The sequence below is a fragment of the Dermacentor variabilis genome, chromosome 6, assembly GCF_050947875.1.
Source record: "Dermacentor variabilis isolate Ectoservices chromosome 6, ASM5094787v1, whole genome shotgun sequence".
NCBI lineage: Eukaryota > Metazoa > Arthropoda > Arachnida > Ixodida > Ixodidae > Dermacentor > Dermacentor variabilis.
This window is the reverse complement of record NC_134573.1, coordinates 115,817,787-115,840,651: the sequence shown is the minus strand read 5'-3', so window position 1 is coordinate 115,840,651 and position 22,865 is coordinate 115,817,787. Positions and strand designations below refer to the sequence as shown.

General features: G+C 51.3%; 2 protein-coding genes across 2 annotated transcripts in view; both read left to right on the top strand.

The window, feature by feature from the left end:
• LOC142586263 (uncharacterized) overlaps positions 1-21,513 on the top strand; it is a 28,494-nt gene extending 6,981 nt beyond the window's left edge. The window contains exons 3-5 of the mRNA XM_075697511.1: positions 3,162-3,472; positions 5,094-5,625; positions 20,944-21,513. Coding sequence (XP_075553626.1) covers positions 3,162-3,472; positions 5,094-5,625; positions 20,944-21,228 — 1,128 coding nt within the window. The 3' untranslated portion in view covers positions 21,229-21,513. The remainder of the gene's footprint in view (positions 1-3,161; positions 3,473-5,093; positions 5,626-20,943) is intronic.
• On the top strand, positions 6,014-11,694 carry LOC142584508 (neprilysin-1-like). Its single transcript, XM_075694626.1, has 4 exons — positions 6,014-6,058; positions 8,989-9,567; positions 10,403-10,786; positions 11,527-11,694. Exons 1-4 carry the CDS (start codon positions 6,014-6,016, stop codon positions 11,692-11,694), a joined length of 1,176 nt encoding a protein of 391 aa, XP_075550741.1.
• Positions 21,514-22,865: the final 1,352 nt, after the last annotated feature.

Sequence of the window (22,865 nt, the reverse complement as noted above, 5' to 3'; positions counted from 1 at the left end):
TTGGTAGAGAGAGAGAGAGAGCAAATGATAAATGAAAGGTAGGGAGGTTAACCAGGACTGAGCCTGATTGGCTACCCTACACTGGGGAAAGGGAAAGGGGGACGGAAAGATTAAAAGAAGAGAAAGTTCACTGGGGATATCAGTAGGTCACTCAGTCCGGATCACAGACGCTGACTCAATCCGGTAGCTTTCAAATATCGCAGCAGCGCTTTTGTGGCTTTTTTGTAGCTGCGATATACGAGGCCATGGTCCGAAGATCTATCTTGTTCAAGGTGAACGGCTTTCCATCTAGCTGATTGAGAGCTGTGCAGAGGTCTTGCCTTTCATTTTCAAAAGATTGGCAGTAGCATAGTAGGTGTTCTATGGTTTCGTCGACACCGCAGGCATTGCACTCGATGCTATCAGCCATTCCAATAAAAAAATGTGTATGCATTGGTGAATGCGGTGCCCAAACGTAAGCGGCACAGCACTGTTTCCTCATTACGCGGAAGACCTCGTAACAGCCGCAGTTGCATAGAGCGATCGAGGGAATGCAATCGATCTTCAGTGAATTCAGGTGTGTGCCACTTCTCCAATGTCAAAGAGTGCGCTAGCTTGCCTAAGTGTTGGGCTGCGTCGGTCCGCGATAAAGGTATAGAAACAAGGGTTACTCCTTCGTGTGCTTTCCTAGCAACTTCGTCAGCGAGCTCGTTGCCGGAGATACCGCAATGACCAGGCAGCCACTGAGACACGACGTCGTGACCTTTCGCGATCATGTGATGGTGCATTTCTCGTATCTCCGACACGAGTTGTTCCCATGACCCGCGACGAAGAGATGACAGAATACATTGTAAGGCCGCCTTCGAATCGCAGAACATTGCCCACCGATTAGCCGGATCTTGTTGGTAAATTATTACAGTACAGTATTAGGTACTAAGTATAGCCCAGCCTTTTCGTTTAATGGGTATAACTGGCTTCAACACTAGTCGTGATAGCGATCTCGAGATAAAGGACTTATTTAACAGCGTTGTCGACATAAAACTGCGCTCGCTCGCTCGCTATCGCACAGGTGGCGACATATCCTGGCGCCCTGTATTCAACCAGGGGTGGCATTCTCGGGCGATCACTTTCGGAGGTAGTTTCACTTTCGCTAGATTTCGCGTGACTCGGTACCGGACACGCCCGCGTACAAGCCAACAGCGTTTCCGGCGCTGTGCGAAGCTCGCTATCTTCGCAGGAAAGGTGGCGAGCAAGACTCCCGAGGCTCGCGGAATCTCGCGAAAGTGAACTATCTCCGAATATGGTCGCCCGACAGTACCGCCCCAGGATGCCCAGCTTTGCTGCTTACTCTTCCCTTACCTCCCCTCTGCCCCCTCCTCAATCTCCGCAAACACGAATTAATAATTCCGCGAAATTGAATGAGTATGAGTTAGGGAGTCCCAGGGGTGGGACTCCTGCGCCAATTGCGCCATTTTGATACAAACGCAAATTCTTGCGCCGAAGTGCGCCAAACGCAGATAATTGACCGAAATTCAGCCATGCTGCGCCAGAACGGCTTCGGCATGTGTGCTCCGACAGGTGCCGCGAACAGCGAGTGCATTCGTTCTCCGAAAAAAAAAAAAGAGAGAGTGCAGCCTTTCACATTCCGCACACCGCGCGACCGGCGCCTCCTGCACAGTTTCTCGTAATTTTCGCGATTATAGCGCTGGTCTTTTCGGCGCTATATACCGGCAATCGGCCTGCGCGCGCAGCCAGTCCCGGCTGTCGTCACTGTTGTCGGAACGGCCAGGATGGCTGTATTTAGAGTGTATTAGAATACGGTTGGGGGGGGGGGGGGCGTGTGGCGCGGTGCTCCCAAGTTGAGGCGCAAAACAACGAAAAGTAGGCTGAGGGCCTGCGAACGAAGTGATATTTGGGAGGCGCGCGCTGCAACGGGTTCAGCGGGAGGGCGTCTCTGCCCCGATGGCGTGTATAACGTAAAACTAATACAGTCTGTCTTCAAGCTCGTATGGGCAAAGCTTGAGTCATTTTGACGTATCACGAAGTGCTAATGGTGAATTTGGAATAAAAACAGCTTGGAATAGCTTTACGTTATACCAGAGAGTTAAGCATTAGGTGCTGCGGAATTGCCCTGGTCTATTATGTAAAAATGACTTTCAAAAAGAAGTCGTAGTTTCGCCCGATAGGCGAAGCATTGATTGCGATAGCAGTTTATCAGACAGCTATTCAAATGAAGGGTAGTATATTTAGCGGTCGTATAAACTTGTAATCATTCGCTTACTAATTAAATTAGCAACCATGATGCCACGAGCGCACGAGCAAAATTGAGCACATATCACTCGATCACCACCCGCGGTCGCTGTCAGGATGCTGGAGTGAGGAAGTGCGGCAGCCGCAGCGGGAGAATTGACTTTTGTGCTACCTCTCACTTCAACTCGAACTGAGCGGCGAAAACAGCGCACACGAAGCTATTAGCACTTGGCGCATGCACTCTGCCCCCATCGCAGATCGCTTTCAAGACAGGGCCCGTGCGGCCTCGCCATACGCATTGACCGTCACTTTTTTTCCTTTAATAACAAAGGTATTACTGCGAAATATATATAAATGAAAGTATGGTTCTTCAAGAATGCTTTATCAATGTAAACTGATACAGGTGTATTCTGAAGTAAAAGGTGCGTAGACGACGGCACACGTTGAGATACACACACAATGTGCCTGCATCTCTCTTATGTGTGTAATCGTCTACGCGCCTTTTACCTCAGGTTATGCTAAACTAAAACGCGCAGTTTTCTACCCTAACGTCCGATACAGGTGTTTCTTTTTACTGTCTTTTTAAAAAACCATTACCGTTTCTTTAATTCTTTACATTGCGACTGCAATCACCTTCTTTCTATACTGAGGCAACGCACAAGACCAAGATATAGTTGGCGATCCATAATGAAAGCGACTACGGCGCCGATACCGACGAGCGACGAATAACGAACAGACGGACACGAGACACAACGCGTGCGTCTGTCTCCGTATGATTCGTTTCTTGTCCGTTCCCGGGGGGCGCTGCGGTCGCTTTCGTTACACCGAGGCGCGTTGCGAGCGCACGCGGGATCGAACTGTCGCTCGCAAAGCGTGTACTTCGAACGCACCGCGAAACTTCCAAGTGCGAGTGTGTGTACGCCGCTCCGCAGCAGGAGGACACTACCCGGCGCACGTCGGCCGTTGAGCGGGCCCTGCGCTGGCGGACCGCCATGTGCCTGCTCCTGGCGCTCGTGGTGGCGGCGTCGGCGCTGCTGTTCGTCTACCTGCTGTTCTTCAAGGATCCGCGCCGGCGCGTCGACTACTGCGTCACCGAGGACTGCGTGGCGCACGCCGCCGAGCTGCTCGGCACGCTCAACGCGGAGGCCGACCCGTGCCAAGACTTCTACGAGTTTGCGTGCGGCAAGGCGAGCGACGCCGGAAGGAGTGGGAGGGACCCGCTCGTCGACAGGATGTATCTTAGGTACGCGCCGCTGGGCAGCGCGCGGTGCGGCCGCTCGCGTTTGCGCGCGAGTTTGTATACCAGAGATCGTGCAACGTGTTCACGAAAAGTCGGCGTGAATAAGGTGAAAACACTCTGCAGTGTTTTCAGTAGAGAGTCGTTAAAGATAAGCTGAAGAGGGAGGCTAACCTACTTCGTTATGTACGTTTCGTTATAACAGTTGTCGGCAGGCACGGTCGACAGCGGCATTACTACGTACTAGTTACTATTTACTCGCCGCGCCGTGCGCCGTCAGATTTGGGCCTAATCAGCGCGGAGTGATCAGTGAATGTTCATTAGGAAATGAAAGCGGTTTGTTACGGCCATTTATAGTAAGTTATGCATGGTTTATTAAAACGGTATGCTAAATGGATTATTTTCTTTGAGAATAGGGGATACGCGACATTCCGTGACCAGCCTTTCCCACACAGCTGACTTGCCCTAACCAATATGGCCGCGTTCCAGGTAGTAGCCCTGTTAAATCTGAGGCGCGTTTTGAAAACTTGGATGGGGCGAGGGAGGGAAGGCAGCAGGAAGGGCATAAACAGCCTGCATGTTTACAGCTTAATTATACGATTTTAAACCGAGGAGCGCCATCGTGGTTAGGTCAAACTGAGGGTGGGGAAAAGATTGCTTGCGAAATTTAGCATATCTCCTTTGCAAAAGCAATTACAAGTACCTTGTGATATAAATTATTTCCTTATAACCTGTTATGTTATGAGCTGTGACTGCAAAAAGCACGAAGCTGTAGAATATGTACGTTTCAGAAGAATCCGTTTACATGCATGGTATTCGTTGCTAGCTACGAGCTATATTTCAAGTTTATGACAATTTTCGATTCTTTTCACGGACGTGCCTGTGTCTTGCGGTTTTCTTCAGAATTCTTCAGTATTTCGAGTGGTCCATGGGCCTGCGCTCACGCACTCTTCGTGATGTATTTATGCCAGAAGTTGCACTCACATTCGCCTCAGCTCTCACACTTGCTGCCACTCAATCGCGCGAATAACTGACGATACACGCACTCTTCCGCGCTCGTAGGCCCAAAGACTGAACATTAGAGGGAAGATATATCAAGGGCACACCCATTTCGTTTTAGTAACACCTTCGTATGCGGGGCCACCCATGGTGATTATGTGTGTGATATCACTAAGGGATGGTGATGACCTGCCCGGTGTTTGGTCTTTTTTTTTTTTACCTCAAAATTGTTCCCACACAAATCCTCCTTATTTTTTCTAGCTGCATTAGTGTACCAAGCCTATTGTCGGATCAAGATTGCACTTTGCCTAGAAAGGCCGTTTTGATGCACTCAGACGGCTCACCGATAAGCTCTTCGGTATGTGTCTCTACAGAAGTCTTGACAGATGGAGGCACATATACTTTTGGCGGATCGAATTGGAGCGGGGCATTAAGCGCAGCCGGAATCCTTTATGAAATTTGTCCGGGCAATTCAGCGGCAATTTACGTCACTAGAGAAGCCACGACAGAGTCACTAAGATTGAAAAAAAAGGAGAAAGGACGGCTTTCGTTAACGTTACTAAAAACTCGCTAAATTTACCGACTTTCTCGTCAAGTTACCAAGCAACGGTGCCGTCCCGTGCCGCAGGACCCTCGATGCCGGCGCCAGATCGCTCGAGGAAAACCAAGCCGCCGCCGCCGGCGCCGCAGGGTCCACGCTCACAGCCGAGCTGCTCTACCAGAGCTGCGTCGACCCGAAGCGCAGCGACACCGAGAGCAGCCTTGCCGAATTCCGAGAGTTCCGCGCTGCGCGCGGAATGCGCTGGCCCGAGAGCCCGCAGCCGGCCGACGGCGTGGACCCGCTGGACCTGATGCTGGACCTGGCCATCAACTGGAACCTCAACTTCCTCTTCGACGTGCGCGTCGTCCCCCTGCCGACGGCCGAGCCCGCGCCGGCCGCGCTGGTGCTCTCCCGCGGCAAGCTCGGTTACGTCTGGCAGGACAACGTCCGCCGCAGGTCCGCGCAAGGCGGCGCCCAAGAATACGAAGGCTACGTGCACGAGTACTACCGGGTCCTCTCGGTGGCGCCACAGTCTAGCGTTACGGCGGCGACGTTGAGGGAACTGGAGGAGGCCATCCTGGCGGCCAAGCTCGACGTGGCTGCCGACGAGTCGGAGCAGGTATATGCAGAGTGTGGAGAGGGGCGAGGTGGGAATGACGCAATTTAGGCAGCGCGCAGTCATACGGAGACGGCAAGTAAAGAACGCAGGGCGATGGCAGCATATCGAATGAATGCTTATTGAGAAAAGCGTGCTAAGACACAGCAGAATGGATACGACTTAAGCGAATTGCTTAGTCACATGAACAATACAATCGCTAGCCATAGTTAAAAGCAGTTTATTCTCTTGCATAGCAATACCGACGCCTGGCTGAGGCACGTGCTCTCACGTTTTACAATGAGGTCGAAACGGCGCACGTGCACAGTTGCGATCTCGGAGGCCACGGAAAAGGTGCCAGCGGTTTTGCACGTATGCTGATCGCGATGCCTCGTTGCATATGATTACGGGCATGCTATACCGGCCGCGGCGGCGTACTAGCTTTGGCGTTGCACTGGTAAGCCCGAGGGTGCACGGGATCTAATTCCCGCCGCGGCGACCTCATTTCGATGGGGGCGAAATGCGAAAACACCCGCGCGCCGTGCAATGGGTGCACCTTAAAGAACACCGGATGATCAAAACTAATTCGGGGTCCCCCACTATGGCATGCCTCATAATGAGTTCGTTGTTTTGGCACCTAAAGCACAAGAATTTGATTTTTACCTACATGCTGTCAAAGAACGGCACATAACCGCACTGGCGACAACTTGACAGGCGACAACCTATACATATCGGAAAGATCCGTCTGTACTTTGCCACAGGTTAAAGGTAAAATGTACACAACTCGTCCGTTTTCGCGCTGCTTACAATGGCAGGTAGCGGGCGCAGCATTTTCACTGCTGATACTCAGGCAGCAGGTAAAGCTGTCGCTTGGTTTTATGATTTGCGAGAACGCTCTAGAAACGCAAGAAGTGTCAAGGCAAACGAGTTGCTGATTTATGAATGCATTCAGTGGCAATTTGGGTGGTGCAGCGTGCTTGTAGAGCTCTGGACAAATATAGTCTCAAATATTCCGTATAGCCTTTTGTGTTACGCCTTCTAATTTTGTTGCAGCGTAGGCGCAAGGGCACGGACATCAAAGGCACCATGAGACAACACACAGCGCCAACTTCAAACAACAGACGCCCACACTGTGCGTTAACGCACTGTGTCCCCTGTCTGTGCCCTCGCGCCTCGCTACAACAAACTATTGAACGCCTTAGTAAGCTCACATAGCCACTCTGATCGACTTCTTTTCTACCGCAGTTGTATAATTAAACATTGTACTACTGTACCGTGTCATTTTAAACCACATGATGATAAATTTGCGCCTATTTCTCTTAGAATAAATATACTCTGCTCAATTTTATAACACTGACCTCCAGCATTACCCATTGCAATTTTTCAAAAAAAAGATATGGATATAGTGCACAAACGGCACTCATCATTTTCTATTGACTGGTAATGAACCTACAACGTGTGGTAGATGTGGTGAGAGGCTCACCGTTCTCCACGTCCGCGTAGAGTGTCGGAAAGCCGAAAGAAATTTAGAGAAAGAAACATTTTACTCTAATAGCCTACCGCTATTGGTGTCGCTCTCCAACCTGCTATGTTTCTCGGCGAAGAACCGCTTTTTAACACCAAAGCTAGTCTAGATTTTTTGAACGATGTGATCTTGCATGTTACTAGCAAAATAATTTCGTAGCGCATCCTCTCTGCAAAGGGTGCCGCTGTGATAGTTTTTGGGTAGCACACGCCTTCATGTCCTTGCGCTTCAGGGGCTCTGTTAAGGCAGTAGCGTTTTTTAAAAAAATTGCCTTTGACATATTTTATTATACCCTCATTCTTTCGCAATGTATCTTTCGTGTCCGAAGCACACTTCATAATCATTCCCAAAATTTTAGTACATTAGTTTTTAAGCACTCTACAGCGATCGTCTGTTAGGCCCCTTTACAACTCCGGCACATCCACAGCTCGTAATTCATTGCTTAACTTTGAACTCATTAACACTGACCTGGCTCTCTTGGTCATTCTTTGGTGTTAGGCTGCTAAGCACGAGGTCGCGGGAACGAATCCCGGCCACGGCGGCCGCATTTCGATGGGGGCAAAATACGAAAACAACCGTGTACTTAGATTCAGATGCACGTTAAAGAATCCAAGGCAATCCAAATTTCCGGAGTCCCCCACTACGGCGTGCCTCATTATGAAACCGTCGTTTTGGCACATAAACTCGCAGAATTCTTTTCTTTGGTCATTCTTGGTCCTTGCGCCACAAAACACTACATTCATCGCCAACCATTCTATTCGCGCTATAGGTCACTCATTTTCTCACATGAGCTCCCTGACTATCTCGCTTACCCATCATTCTCTCAAGTACAAGCTCCTTCGGCCATTGTTTCACCCACCCTAATATGAGAGATAAAATGTTCATCTATAGTACGAAGCTACAAGGGAAACCCGTGCATTTTTCTCTGTAAAAGAAAAAGAAAAGAAACGAGATCTCGATTTTTAATTCGCTCTGCGATCGTCTTGCCTCATGTTAGCTCCGATGGTAGAGCAACCGCCCCGGAAAGGCGTTGGTGCCGGGTTAGATCCCTGGACCATTACGGATGTTTTTCGGCCGCGTGAGAAAAACCGCACGTGTTTTCTCTGTAGCCTCGTGCAACACTGGCGTGGATAACTTGTCCCTCTCAGTAATATTCTTCCATCTTACGGGGATCTGCACAACTGATTTGCCTTACTAAACCAAATCTTATTGCAAACGCAATTATATGAACACTTAAGGTACATTTGCGTTGCCGGTGTCGGCGTCGCCGTCACCGTGAGGTACCGCGTGAATTCCAAGGGCGATAAAATGAGCCTGTGACAGCAACTCAATCTCGCGCACGCAATGGAGGAAAGCGGGGAGGAAGCGCGCCGTGTTCCGTCGCGTGCTAGGCTCCGGGGGGAGGGTAGAGAGGAGAATGCGCCTTCTACTTATGGCGGCCCGGGCGCCCGCGCCCGCCAGCCCGTGCCGCTGTATATTGAAAGCTACCTGCGACGGGGACACAGTTCGCCGCGTGCTTTGTTTTCGCGGCTTTGTTCGCGTTAATTCGAGACGCAGCAAGCAGACCAATTCGATCGCGGCTGCTGCCGCGCTGCCCCACTACAGCGCAGCGAGTTTCCACGGTCATCGAGTGAAATGCGTTCATGTTTGCTTGTGCGCGCGCGACATCATGCTTGCTAATTTGGTTAGGATGCCTATGTTTACGGGGTTATACGGCCGATAAAACTATTATTACTACTTCGTATAGCAGTTCACTGATTTGCTATCGCCATCGATGCTTCGCCTTTCGGGCGAAACTGCGACTTTTTTTTTGTCTCACATTCTCCCGCCCCTTCCCCTCGCCCCCCCCCCCCCCCGAACAGACATGGTTTCAGTTTAGCTCCCTCGGCAACAAGACGCCCTCTGTTGAACCCGGCGCGTGGCTTACGCTGGTCAACAAGCAGTTTGCGGGGCAGTTCGTTTGGTCCGACGAACACTGGGTCGTCGTCGACGGGCCAGCGGTGCTCAGCCACGTGGGCAAGCTGCTGCAGGCCTACGGAAACCACCTGCTAGTCGTGGGTCTCGCCTGGGTCTTCGTCCAGTCGCACCTTTGGGCGGTCGCCAACAGGGCCGAGCTGGTCTTCCGCGATGACACCGTCGGACACCGCAGGTACGCCTGCTTCGAGTACGCCGAGTCCCGATTCGGTTTGCTGAGTGTGGCCGGGCTCCTGGCTAACACTTTCGGCCCGGAGGACGCCAGACGCAACGTGGCTGATTTCGAGAGAGTCTTGAAACTAGTCGTCGCGGCGAAGCTGGGCGAGTCCACCTGGATCGAGCCTTCGGCTAAAAAGGTGGCGCTCCACAAAGTGGGCAGGCTCTCGCTGGTGCTGCTGCCGCCGACCGATTTCTTCGACAAGGATTGGCGTCAGCGACTCGGCGATCGCTACGGCGCCGCTGGAACGGTAGGCAACTCCCCAGAAAGCGTCGCGAGACATTACCTGGACGAGCCATCACGTCGTGATGTCGCAAGAGGGATAATGTTTAAATTTCGAAATAACATTTGGTCAATCTAATCTTTGCATGCATGGTGCAGGAGAGGCGCGGTAATCTTGTGCTTAGTGCAGAAATTACGTCTCCCGTGGAAGGCTGGGTGGCTAGGGGTTAGATGGGGTGTAGCGTTCCAGCTCTTCCAACTAGTGCGTGCGAGATGACTGGAGGGTCGAAAAGAGGAGATACGGGAAAATTACGGCGCGTGATGGCAGGTCAAGTAGGTGTGGTGCGCCCAGGAGGTAGCCCTCGCAAACCTTGAGAATATGGCTAGGCGTGATCCAGCTATAGCATTAAATACGTCTATTTCTGCATGCCATCGTCTTATTTCTCTACTTTTCGCCCTTGCACCGTTTGTCAAAACAAAAGTGTATACGAGCAAGCTGAATTTCTCGAGTGGGTGTTAATTGAAGCTCACTTATATTCTACATCGAGTGCCCTATTCTTGTGTCGTATTTTATGTCGTTTGAGTTTCCGCAGCTACTTAGTTTGCTTACGACGGCACATTGTGGTCACACGCCTTTTCCAGGGTGTTGTGCCTTCTCGGTTAAGATAAACATTTATGGCCTCTCCGCTCCTTTGACGGGTCAGTTGATGTAGCACGCACATACAGTACCGAAACGACTCAAAGAAATCCGCCGTTTCACAACTTTCTGCCTTGGGATGTCTCTAACAACCTCACAGCGGCATTATCCACCACGTTCGGGAACACGCCCGCTCCACGCCAATTTTCCTTTGTGCGTCCCGCAGGGCTTTATGAGCAACCTGCTGAACGCCTCGCGTTCCTACCGCGACCTGCGCTCAGAGATGTCGCCCTTCGAGAACGTCTACAGCCGTCGCATGTTTCCCAGCGACCGCCACGCCAGCTACGTCTACGTCGCTAACCGTGCCGACGTGTCGCTGGGTTCGGTCGCGGCTCCGCTGTACTACCTGGGAGGCACCTTCGCCATGAAATACGGCGCTCTGGGCACGGTCTTGGCGGCGCAGTACGCCAGGAGCTTCGATCTGCGCGGCAGCGGGCTCGACGAATCCGGCAGGCGAACGCGCTGGTGGAAGCAGGCCGACTACCGCAGGAGGGCAGAGTGCGGCCTCGCGGTCCACGACGGCAACGACTCCGCCCTCCATGCGGTGCGAGTAAGGGAACTTCCCGTTGCCGTTCGTTTCCTCGGCGGCGGCGAATCGGATTTTTTCACGCCCGTCCGAATGCTGAGGGCGCCAGATAAACGATTTTGTATCGAAAATCTTGCACTATAGATCCTGTTGCACACTGGTGAACTGCACAGAAGGTACAGTACGGTCCACTGTTAAAGGGACGCTAATTACAAACACTAAATAAGTACAGACTAGTAAAGTATTCTCTGAAAACTCTATTTTTGCGAATTTCGCGATGATAAGTTGATTATCAGAGAAAATGAAGGTCAAAGTTACTTTTTCTTTAATTTCGCGCCGAAACCCCAGCGCTTGTTCCTCTGTGTGAAGCCACGAATGTCAATGTATTCTTGGGGGGCATGGGGCGGGGACGCTTTGGCTCAATAAAGGTTCCCCGAACTTGCCATGTTCACTCTTTGGCTTCTTTAGGACACAGTGCCTGCAGTCCGTTTTTTACCGATAAATAATTAGCGCCTCGTACACGCCGTCAAAATCCGTGACGTCACGGTGAACTGGCGCGGGAACTTCGAGGCGGGGTCGCCACCGGTCTTTTCCTTCTTGCCCCTTTTCTGACTTGCCAAGCCTCTTTTTCGCGGCAAGAGTCGGCGTTGTCTTTTTTCGGTATTGTAGTACGGTAAACTACTAGAACACGTGAAGACATCCTTTTTCTTCAGTGCCTCCTTTACAAACAGCCACTCTGATGCGTCACTTCGCTGGCATTCTAGAATGAGTGCCTTGCACGGGTGCGCGCGCAGAAGGGCGCCAGTGCCACTAACCGCAAGTCACGTGATGCTGGGCCGGACGCGGTTTCCCACTTGCACACCGAGTGTTCTACACTCGGTGTGCTTCAGTGGACCACACTGTACCTGTGCGCTGTTGGTCAAGTCGCTTGATCGAGTTTGAATGTCTCGAGCGCCAGTATACGTATTTTCAGCATGTTCGCAGTTTATTCTGTTTTGTTTTAGGGCTCTTTCTTTTTAAAGTACACGCGTGCACAGTGCTTCATGTTTGTTTCATCATGCTCACCTGCTGTATTACTTACTCTACGACTGATAACACCCCCCACCCCGTCCTCTTCTCATCCCCAGTGTAATGCCAATAGGCACAGTGGGTGTGTGTTAAATAAATAAATATTTATTTATTAAAGAAAGGTTTTAATGTCTATCGAAAATTTCCGATATCTGATTGCCTAGTTTTTGACAGTGCATGAGTTATTTGGCGTACCTGCCATAACGACCTTTCCGGCTTTGAGGATAATGAACGGTGCAATTAAGTGCACGTCAAAACAGGCAAAATATCTGTTAAAAAGATGACGTATGCTAAGGTTTGGTTGTTTTGTTGAACATAACTTCTCTGTGCAAACGCCACAGCTCACTTACAATGCAGTTCAGGAAAATATTACCGGCACTGGCCGCTTGGAAGGAAGGCACCCGTTTATAATGTCTGCCTGACGGTCTTCTACTGTGTTGCTACCAGAGTTTTGCGAATATTCGGAGCTTTCGAATAACAAATCGAGTAGTGTATTATTCGATACGGTTTTCGAAATCAATAGTCACTATTCTTATACGAATATATTCCGAATACTTATCGAATATTTCAGAACGTCAAATGCGCGCAAATAAACATGAAATTGTAGAAAAATTGTAATCAATTGTATTCCCGCGGGTGCATTGTTTATAGGCATCAGTCCTGAGAACCAACGTAGTTGAGCAGGCTGTGTATACTTCGCTCAGGGAGCCCTTACCCTATACCGGCTGACAGCGATCGTCTGCACTCTCCAAAATCCCGTGCAAGCGAACAAACAGCTTATTCGTTCGTAATACTCCATTTGTGCTTTTAACGCACAACGCTTCATAACTTATGTAGGGCCGCCGGAAACCCATCGGTTTGTCTAATGGGTATATATATGTACCACGACCCGGCGCTTGGTTGTTCACATGGGTTCTGTTGGAATCTCAGCGCTGACGCCCGTTGTTGCACCTGGGTCGCAAGCCCCAAGGGTAGCGTTGGCCTGGCGGCCTGGGGCACAACTGGAAGCATTCGAAGGTCCCGGCAAAGCATGAGTCGACTGGTAACAGAACAACTTGTTTATTCTAGCATCGCAAAAGAGCGGGCGGTCAGGTCGACCGAAGTGGAGAGACTGGAGAGCACGTTACTCAACAGAAGAAATCGGAGCCTCCGTCTTGGCGTCCGGGGGCAGCTGCTTTTATACTCTCGCATTTGAGGGCAAGAAGGAACGCCTCCATAGACGCGCACGTGACGTCGCCGCTCGGGCACGTTGGGACGAGTAGGTGACGCATCCGCCGGGCCGGCGCCGCTCGGACACGTTGGGACGAGTAGGTGACGCATCCGCCGGGCCGGCGCCGCTCGGGAACGTTGGGACGAGTAGGTGACGCATCCGCCGGGCCGGCGCCGCTCGTGAACGTTGAGATGAGTAGCTGATGCATCCGCCGGGCCGGCGCCGTCAGACCTCCTCGCTTCACAGTAGGGGGAACTCCTCTCCCCGGCTGCCGCGCTTCGACAAGCGTGGGCACCAACATGCACACACACACACACACGCACACGAAGACACGTGGCATTGGAACATGCCTGGACGCGCTTGGCGGGGAGGCGTAGCGGCGGCGCCGAACGGGCCAAAATGTCTGCCGCTTTGAACGAAGCCCCGGCGTCCGTTGCATCCGCGCCGGCATTACCGCGCGTCGTAGGCGAAACGTTACAGACCGCCCCGCCGGGGGAAGGAGATCCCGATGGTCAGGGGACTGCATCCGCTGTCCGGAGGGATGTCGCTCGATGATGCTCATAACCGAAGTCGGGCGTCCCTCGTCGTTTCTTGAGCGCAGCGCACAGAGAAGGCCTCGTTCTCTCGTTCAGGTTCACACAGGACACTGCAAAGTGACTTCGGGAGAGTTGACATTTTTGTTCTCGTTCCCGGCAAGCGTTAGAACTACGCCGAAACTCAACCGGTTAGTCAGCAAGCACGGCACAACCTTCACTAAGCCCTGCCAGGCTCTTTCCCCTTTTATACCACTGCCTAGTTCCTTACAGTAGTCTAGCAGCACTCAGAACGCGTCCACAATTTGGAAAATTGCACTAGAAAGCACATCATCACTTTGAAACACTACACAAAAGCAATATGTTAAAAATCCTGCCTCAGGAAGAAAAACATCAGTAACAAACAATTTTGAGGCTGATTCCTACGTTAGGGGCTTCGACTTAAGCCATCGGCGTTACCGTTGAGACTCCCCTTTTTGTAACGCACCTCAAAGGAATATTGTTGCAAAGCGAGGCTCCAGCGCAGGAGGCGGCCATTTTTGGGAGAGATGGTCTGCAGCCATTGGAGAGGGCAGTGATCCGTCTCAATGATAAACCTCGAGCCGGCTAGGTAGCATGACAATTTCTGAACGGCCCACACGATACACGCACACTCTTTCTCGGTGGCGCTGTACGCCTGCTCACGACTGGTCAGCTTACGACTAGCATACAGGACGGGGTGTTCTACTTCTCCATTTTCCCGTTGGCACAGTACAACGCCCATGCCTCGCTCACTAGCATCGCACTGAACAACGAACCCTTTTGTGTAGTCGGGCGATCGTAGCACAGGCTGGCTTGTTAGGGCGCTCTTTAGGGCGCTAAAAGCTCTTTCCTTTGTCTCGTCCCAGACGACTGTTTGCGGCTCTGTCTTTCTTAGAGCATCCGTCAGGGGAGCCGCGATATCAGAGTACCTGGGGATGTACCTCTGATAGTAGCCGGCGACACCTAAGAACGACCGAATATCGGTCTTCGTGCGCGGTTGCGGGAAGTCTCGCACAGCGGCCACCTTTATTTCAGAGGGGCGGCGACGACCCCGACCAATCACGTGACCGAGGTAGACAACCTCGGCCTTTGCTAACTGGCACTTGGGAGCCTTGACTGTCAAGCCCGCATCGCGCAGGCGGGTTAGCACTGCCCGCAAGTGGGTCATATGCTCAGACCAGGATGCGGAGAATATCGCTACGTCGTCTAGATACGGTAAAGCGAATTCTTGCTGTCCCCGCAACACTTTATCCATGAGGCTTGAAAAGCAGTATGGCGCGTTCTTCAAACCAAAACTCAACACTTTAGGACGGAATGTTCCCATTGGTGAAATGAACGCCGCATACCTACTAGCCTCTTCTGTAAGTGGAACCTGCCAATAACCCCTGACAAGATCTAGGGTGGAAATAAACTGAGCGCTACTAACTTTCTCAAGGCGCTCCTCGATGTTAGGGATCGGATAAATTTGATCCTTAGTGATGGAATTAAGCCTGCGGTAGTCGACGCAAGGACGAGGTTCCTTGCCCGGTACCTCAACTAAAATCAAAGGGGAGGTATAATCACTCTCACCCGCCTCAATAACACCGAGCTGTAGCATTTTCTTTACCTCAGCCTCCATAATATCGCTCTGGCGGGGTGACACCCGATACGCCTTGGATCGTGCTGGCTCTGGGGAGGTAAGTTCTATATCATGAGTAAGGACAGAAGTCCTACCAGGCCTCTCAGAGAACAGACCTTGAAACCCTTGAAAGAGCTGGTGTAGTTCGGTTTTCTGCTCAGGCGACAGCGATGCTCTACTGATTAAGTCACTAATGACTTGATCGGTGTCTTTCCTGTTCGTCACTGAGCCTAGTCCCGGAAGCTCGACCGGAAGCTCTTCAGGAACGTTTACCATCATGCACACCACTGCTTCCCGTTGTTTATAGCGTTTGAGCAGATTACAGTGGTAAACTTGCTGTGCTTTCCGCTTTCCTGGCAGACTCACCACGTAGTTGACGTCCGACAGTTTTTGAACAATTCGTGCTGGGCCCTCCCACTGCACGTCTAGTTTGTTTTTTAGCGATGTGCGCAATATCATGACCTCATCGCCCACCTCAAAACGACGGGCCCTGGCTGTCCGATCATAATAAACCTTGGCCCTCTGCTGGGCCTTTGCCATTGCTTCACCTGACAACTCCTGTGCCCTTCTTAAGCGTTCGAGGAGCTTAAGCACGTACTTCACCACGACTGGGTCGTCGCCCCTGCCTTCCCACGATTCTCGAAGCATGCGAAGCGGAGATCGCAGCGAGCGACCGTACACCAGCTCAGCTGGCGAAAACCCCGTAGCCGCATGCGGCGCGGTCCTTAATGCAAACATCACCCCAGGCAGACACAGCTCCCAGTCAGTTTGTTGTTCAAAACACAATGCTCTCAACACGCGCTTCATGACGGAGTGGAGCTTCTCAACGGAATTCGACTGTGGGTGGTACACCGAGCTGTGTAACAGCTTTACCCCGCACCTTTCGAGAAAGGCTGTCGTCAAAGCGCTCGTAAACACCGTGCCCTGATCTGACTGGATTTCCGCAGGAAAACCAACTCGTGCAAATATGGACAGTAGTGCATTGACTATCTCAACTGAGCTGAGTTCTTTAAGCGGCACTGCTTCAGGGAACTTTGTCGCTGGGCTGATCACAGTCAAAATGTGTCTGTACCCCGTGGCTGTTACCGGCAGAGGTCCCACTGTATCAATAACGAGCCGTCTAAAAGGCTCCGTAATGATAGGTACCAACTTCAACGGCGCCCTCGATTTGTCGCCTGGTTTGCCCACCCGCTGACAGGTGTCACATGTCTTCACAAAGTGGTCTGCGTCCCGAAAACACCCTGGCCAATAGTACTCTTGCAAGAGACGGTCCTTAGTTTTCTTAACTCCTAGGTGTCCGGACCACGAACCCCCATGCGACAAGCGCAACAGATCCTGACGATAGCATTGAGGCACGATCAGCTGATCGAACTCCACTCCCCTGCGGTCTAGATACTTCCGGTACAGGACCCCACCTCTTTCCACAAAGCGAGCATTTTTCTTGGCGATACCTCCCTTGACAATGCAGCGTATGTTTTCTAGGCTGCCATCCTTCTTTTGCTCGGCTATCAAAGCCGACCGGCTGACTTTTAGCAACCTATTAAGTCCGTCTGACGTAGGCGCGATGAGCAAATCTGCAGATAGCTCTTCTAACTTTCCCTTATCGGGCATTTCCTCTCCAGTATCTGGTGCCTTTAACGCTACAGGCTCAATTTTATTCAGTTCGGGCGTGCTCTGAATATCAGCTTGCTGCGCCTCTGACCCTTTTTCATTGTTTGACAACGTCGGCCCCGCAACTACCGCCTTTGCAGCGAGCTCCCGAACCTTCGATATGGTTAAGGCCTGAACGCTAGCCTCACCAAACAAAAGCCCCTTCTCGCGCAGGAGGTGATCGGACCTGTTCGAAAATAGGTACGGGTACTGGGGGGGGCAGCATAGATGACACTGCGGCCTCCGTCTCAAGCGCTCCGAAAGGTCCTTCAATAAGCACTTTTGCTACGGGCAGACACACGCTATGAGCTTCCACGGCTTGCTTGATCCATGCGCACTCGCCCGTGAACATATCGGGTTCTACGTAAGAGGGGTGAACTACATCCATCGTAGCTGCGGAATCGCGAAGCACTCGGCACTCTTTCCCGTTCACGAGGAGGTCTCGCATGTAAGGCTCGAGAAGCTTCATGTTCTCGTCAGTGCTGCATAATGACAAAAACACGACTTTCGTTTTTGTTTCCGGACACTGCGCCGAAAAGTGACCCGGCTTCTGGCACGTATAACACACGCGCGCTTGCCTCGTCTCGAACCGCTTTCTGCGTTCGGCTTCGGCTGCCGCCGTCTCCTTACGTTCTGTCGGACTGCTTTCACTCGCATCCGCACTACGTGTGTCCCCCTTTAATCTCATGGGCGTGAACTTCGGCCTCTCAAACTTCGAGCCAAATTCACCCTTTTGACCGTCCTTAGCTCCGCGAGCCCGACGCGTCACAAACTCCTCGGCTAGCTCGGCGGCTTTAGCCACCGTACAAACGTCTGGCCTATCCAAGACCCAGTACCGCACGTTCTCAGGTAACCGACTATAAAACTGTTCTAGCCCGAAACACTGCAGAACTTTCTCGTGGCCACCAAACGCTTTCTCTTCTTTGAGCCACTCCTGCATGTTTGACATTAGCCTGTAGGCAAACTCTGTATATGATTCACTTCTGCCTTTCTCATTTTCCCGAAACTTCCGACGGAACGCCTCCGCTGACAGCCTGTACTTTTTTAGCAGACTCGATTTCACTTTGTCGAAATCCTCTGCCTCCTCTCTATTCAAGCGAGCGACTACGTCGGCCGCCTCGCCGGGTAGCAAAGTGAGCAAGCGCTGTGGCCACGTTTCCCGAGAGAACCCCTGCTTCTCGCACGTTCGCTCAAAGTTAACCAGGAACAAACCAATGTCCTCTCCAAGCTTAAACGGCCGCATCAGGTCAGTCATTTTGAACAATACTCGTTCTCCTGCACCGTGTGCCTGACTTCCATTACGAGCGCGTTCCATCTCTACCTCGAGACGCTTCATTTCCAAAGCGTGGTCGCGCTCTTCTTTTTCTTTCTCTTTTTGTTCTTTTCGTTCGCGCTCATGTCTTTTTGCAGTCTCCCTCTCCTCAATGGTTTCAAGGCATTCCGACAGCTCGTCATCCTCAGCTTCTAACTCAAGAATAGCCCTTAGCAGTTCTGGTTTTCTGAGTTTGTCCGAAACATCCAGACCCAACTCTCTTGCAAGCTCCAGCAATTTCGGTTTGCGCAACGACTTCAAATCCATGGCTGCTCTGAATGCTGCTTTCTCTACTGCCTACTATTGTCTTGCCGCAAACTAACCCGGCAGCAACGACAACCACAATTACCAGCTCTGTTTCTGACACTAACAAAAGCCTGGCAAAACTCAGAAGAAGAAAGTCCCGCACTCACCAAACCTCGCAGCCAAGTATTCAGCGCAGTCGTTCCGCTGCAGGCAACCAGTCATCACACAGGGCTCGTTGCACTGCTCCCGGATGGTCGTTGTGCTGCTCAGCATACAGTCAACCTCATATCTTCGCTGCTGGCCTCCGTTGTCGCGATCTCACCGCTGGCAGACAGTTGTTGGAATCTCAGCGCTGACGCCCGTTGTTGCACCTGGGTTGCAAGCCCCAAGGGTAGCGTTGGCCTGGCTGCCTGGGGCACAACTGGAAGCATTCGAAGGTCCCGGCAAAGCATGAGTCGACTGGTAACAGAACAACTTGTTTATTCTAGCATCGCAAAAGAGCGGGCGGTCAGGTCGACCGAAGTGGAGAGACTGGAGAGCACGTTACTCAACAGAAGAAATCGGAGCCTCCGTCTTGGCGTCCGGGGGCAGCTGCTTTTATACTCTCGCATTTGAGGGCAAGAAGGAACGCCTCTATAGATGCGCACGTGACGTCGCCGCTCGGGCACGTTGGGACGAGTAGGTGACGCATCCGCCGGGCCGGCGCCGCTCGGAGACGTTGGGACGAGTAGGTGACGCATCCGCCGGGCCGGCGCCGCTCGGGAACGTTGGGACGAGTAGGTGACGCATCCGCCGGGCCGGCGCCGCTCGGGAACGTTGGGACGAGTAGGTGACGCATCCGCCGGGCCGGCGCCGCTCGGGCACGTTGAGATGAGTAGGTGACGCATCCGCCGGGCCGGCGTCGGTCAGACCTCCTCGTTTCACAGTTGGGGGAGCTCCTCTCCCCGGCTGCCGCGCTTCGACAAGCGTGGGCACCAACATGCACACACACACACACACACGCACACGAAGACACGTGGCATTGGAACATGCCTTGACGCGCTTGGCGGGGAGGCGTAGCGGCGGCGCCGAACGGGCCAAAATGTCTGCCGCTTTGAACGAAGCCCCGGCGTCCGTTGCATCCGCGCCGGCATTACCGCGCGTCGTAGGCGAAACGTAACAGTTCTCATCTCGAAATGGGGCCACTGTAGGGATTTGCGAATTGTACCTGGGTCGCCAATTGTTCCCACCACAGCTTTGGTGAAAAAGTTGCGCATCTGCCGCTTCAGTGGGTGCCAGACGAGTGCCTCCGCCGGGTACCCTATTGGTACAATTAGGTACACGCGCATTCCCGGCCCAGTGCGCGGCAACTATAGGAGTTCCGGAAGCTTGGAAATACAACACCTTACGGGAAAGTTGGCAGCGTGGCACCGCCAGACTGATTTTTTTGAGAGTTGTTTGGCGTTTTGTTTGCCTTGGTTCTCGCACAGCAAGCATAGCCGTTTTACGAACCTGCTCCGAAGCAACGCAACCCTGAAAAGGTGGACGCGGGGCTGCTTGCATCCGTCTTTATAAGCCGGTGGGTGTCCGGTGGTCGGCATCGGACCACGCACATCGCGCTGCCGAGCCGGGCGTCCTACCCACGCAGCCACGATGCAGATTACATTAGTTATTTTGTTTCATCCTCTATATGCGTAATGGGGCACGTAGCTTGTTTATGATGCTAACCGAGTTATGCTAGTTCTTGTATCATGTTTCGCTGCTTCGTCGCATAGCACTTTTCATGCTATGCGAATTACATCATAGTTACTTTCCTGTTTCACTCTATACGTGTAATGTGTACATAGTCTGTTTATGATGTTAACCAAATGGTGTTATTCGTATATCATGTCATATTAATTATGTGCTCGTTTTGTACCCATTCCAGCAATGTCTAGCAGTGAGGCGGCAGTATGCGTAAATAATAATAGGAAGAACTTGCTAACGTTACGAATATTGTAGGATGTGTGAGCACCATTTTATATTTTTGTGAAGACGGTTGTTCGTTACCGGAAAGCTATTGCGAAAGTATTCGATATTTGATTCGATTGACTTATGGCAATATTCGATTCGTATTCTATTCGGTCTCAAGATTACTTTTCACACATCTCTAGTTGCTACTCGTAGTGCGGCCCGATGTGGTGGCGTAACAAACTATCGAATGAGCCGTTGCGAGTTCCAAAAGCTGCCACTCACTGCTTACACGTGACCACCTTTCTCCTCATGACGTCCCAACACCCATGTCACTTAATGAAAAGGACAGAAAAAAAAAATCCTAGGTAGTTCACGGAAAAGCTTAAAATGAATTGTTGAGGGCGTTCCGAGGCTTTCTAGTATGTTTTCCAACTCAAGAATGAAATTCTTGAGTTAGACTGCGATATACATTTGCCACTGCATTCTTAGGCTTTCACCGACTACAATGGCGTCCGCGCATCCACATTCAAACTTTGCAGCTATTGCGGAGTCGGGGCAATTATCGCACAGTGACGGCGCTGCGGTTCGCAGGTGTTTCCGGCCTTGGTGGCGCTGGAGATAGCCTTCGCGGCCTTCAAGCAGGCCGTCTACGAAGATTCACGGCGGTTGTACGATTTCAAGTTGCCCCACCTGGATGCATACACGGATGAGCACATCTTCTTCGTCACCTACTGCCACGCCCTCTGCGGCGCCCCCTCCGCGAGGGAGCGCTGCAACGTTCCTCTGCGTCACTTCCTGCCTTTCCTCAAAGCCTTCCGGTGCTCGCGGGACTCTGCGATGAGCGCCGCTGAGAAGTGCAGCTTCTTGGACGCCTAGACACCGACTACCGGCTTGCGCAATTTTTCGCGTTTACGATACAAGTGCATTGTTATAGCTGTGTCTTACGTTTGCGTAGCTCAAGCTAATCTCGATTGTTTAATGGTTGTATGACGTACGCAAACATGCGTCGTTTAGGTTAGGCTGTGCGCATTATTAATTTTTTTTGTCTTATTGATTTGCGAATACCGTCAGCCCTGTACAGGGCTTTCACAGGAGTGGATAAAGATGCGTGTATACCACACAGAGAGCAACACGAAGGATCATATGAGCTGAAATGATGTCTTCTCTGGTTAGCTAACAATTCAAGTACCAGAAAAAGAAACAACAAAACAAAGTAATAACTACCCTTATACACCGAAAAAAGAAAAAAACTACGGCAGCCGCAAGGCACCATGCAATAACCGTTAATATATGCTGTGACAGCTGCGCCAGGAACTATTACATTATATTCGGCGTTTCCCTGTCAAGCTGTCACATAAAAACATATATATGTGCCAAATAGTGGATAATTTAACTCTGTTATGTTTCAGCTCAGTGAATGTACTCGCAGTGCCGTGCCGGCGACTTGTCGCATATAATTTACCGCTTCAGCAGGGTGACATTTTGGCTGAAGCATGGATTCAGATGAGTGCGGACTGATTTGCGACTGTGGAAAATCGCCAAAGTTCTGTTAAGTAAGCTTTGAAGCTAGCCTAGGGCGCTTTCAATAATGTGTTCTCTGAAGACAATTGGGCGCATCGAGATGAAAGTTTGCAGGATTAACTTTATTGCGAGCAGCATTCTGATGGAACGTCACTTGCTAAGGTGCTTTGGGGACGCTGTAGAAAATGGTCAACTTTCAGCTAATTGACGGTCATTTTGACGCCTTTAGAACTAAAAAAATTTTTGCTCTGTGCCACCTACTAGCCATATCGAGATGGAAAGCATCCGTGCGAACAAACAAATTGGAGGAATTCAAAAGATGTAAGTACATAGCGGGCACCGTAGGAAATTTCACGATTTCCGCAGCAGCATTTAGAAAACTAATTACAGTGCCGAAAAATGCTCAATTGTCGGTACAAGAAAACAAGACGTCTCCGCTTGAAACTGCGTTTAGACTTGTTTTTAGAATTCAAAACGGCGCATACGATACAAGGACACAGGGCAGAAAAAGACAGCACTAGTGCCGATTTTCATCGAGTACTGCATTCAAAGCAGCCCGAGTAAATCCAAATAAACAAGCGACCGTACCCGAAAATGGGATTCGTTTTGGGCCATGGTTCCAAAAATCAGTACCAGGACTATACAGTATAGGACTGATGCAAATCAAGTTCTTAAGAACGAGGAGCACCGACCGCTGGTTGCCGACAGGCATGTTGTTCCTAGAGGTTACATTGTACGCCTGAGTTAGGTGGTTTGCATGTTTAAAAACAGCGGATGTGGCTGTGAAGAAAAGGAACCATATAACTTGCAATGTGTGATGCGTCACTACATGCGACGCATGCGGCGTATTGGCCTAGTGACATGCTTGGCAGAATAACTTTTACAGAGAAGCTGTATATAGCCACCCTGCGGGGGGCGGTGGTCAATATCCGTCCGTTTACGCATCGCGTCGACACGAAATAATTTTTGCCTCCAGTTTCTCGCGAATGCTC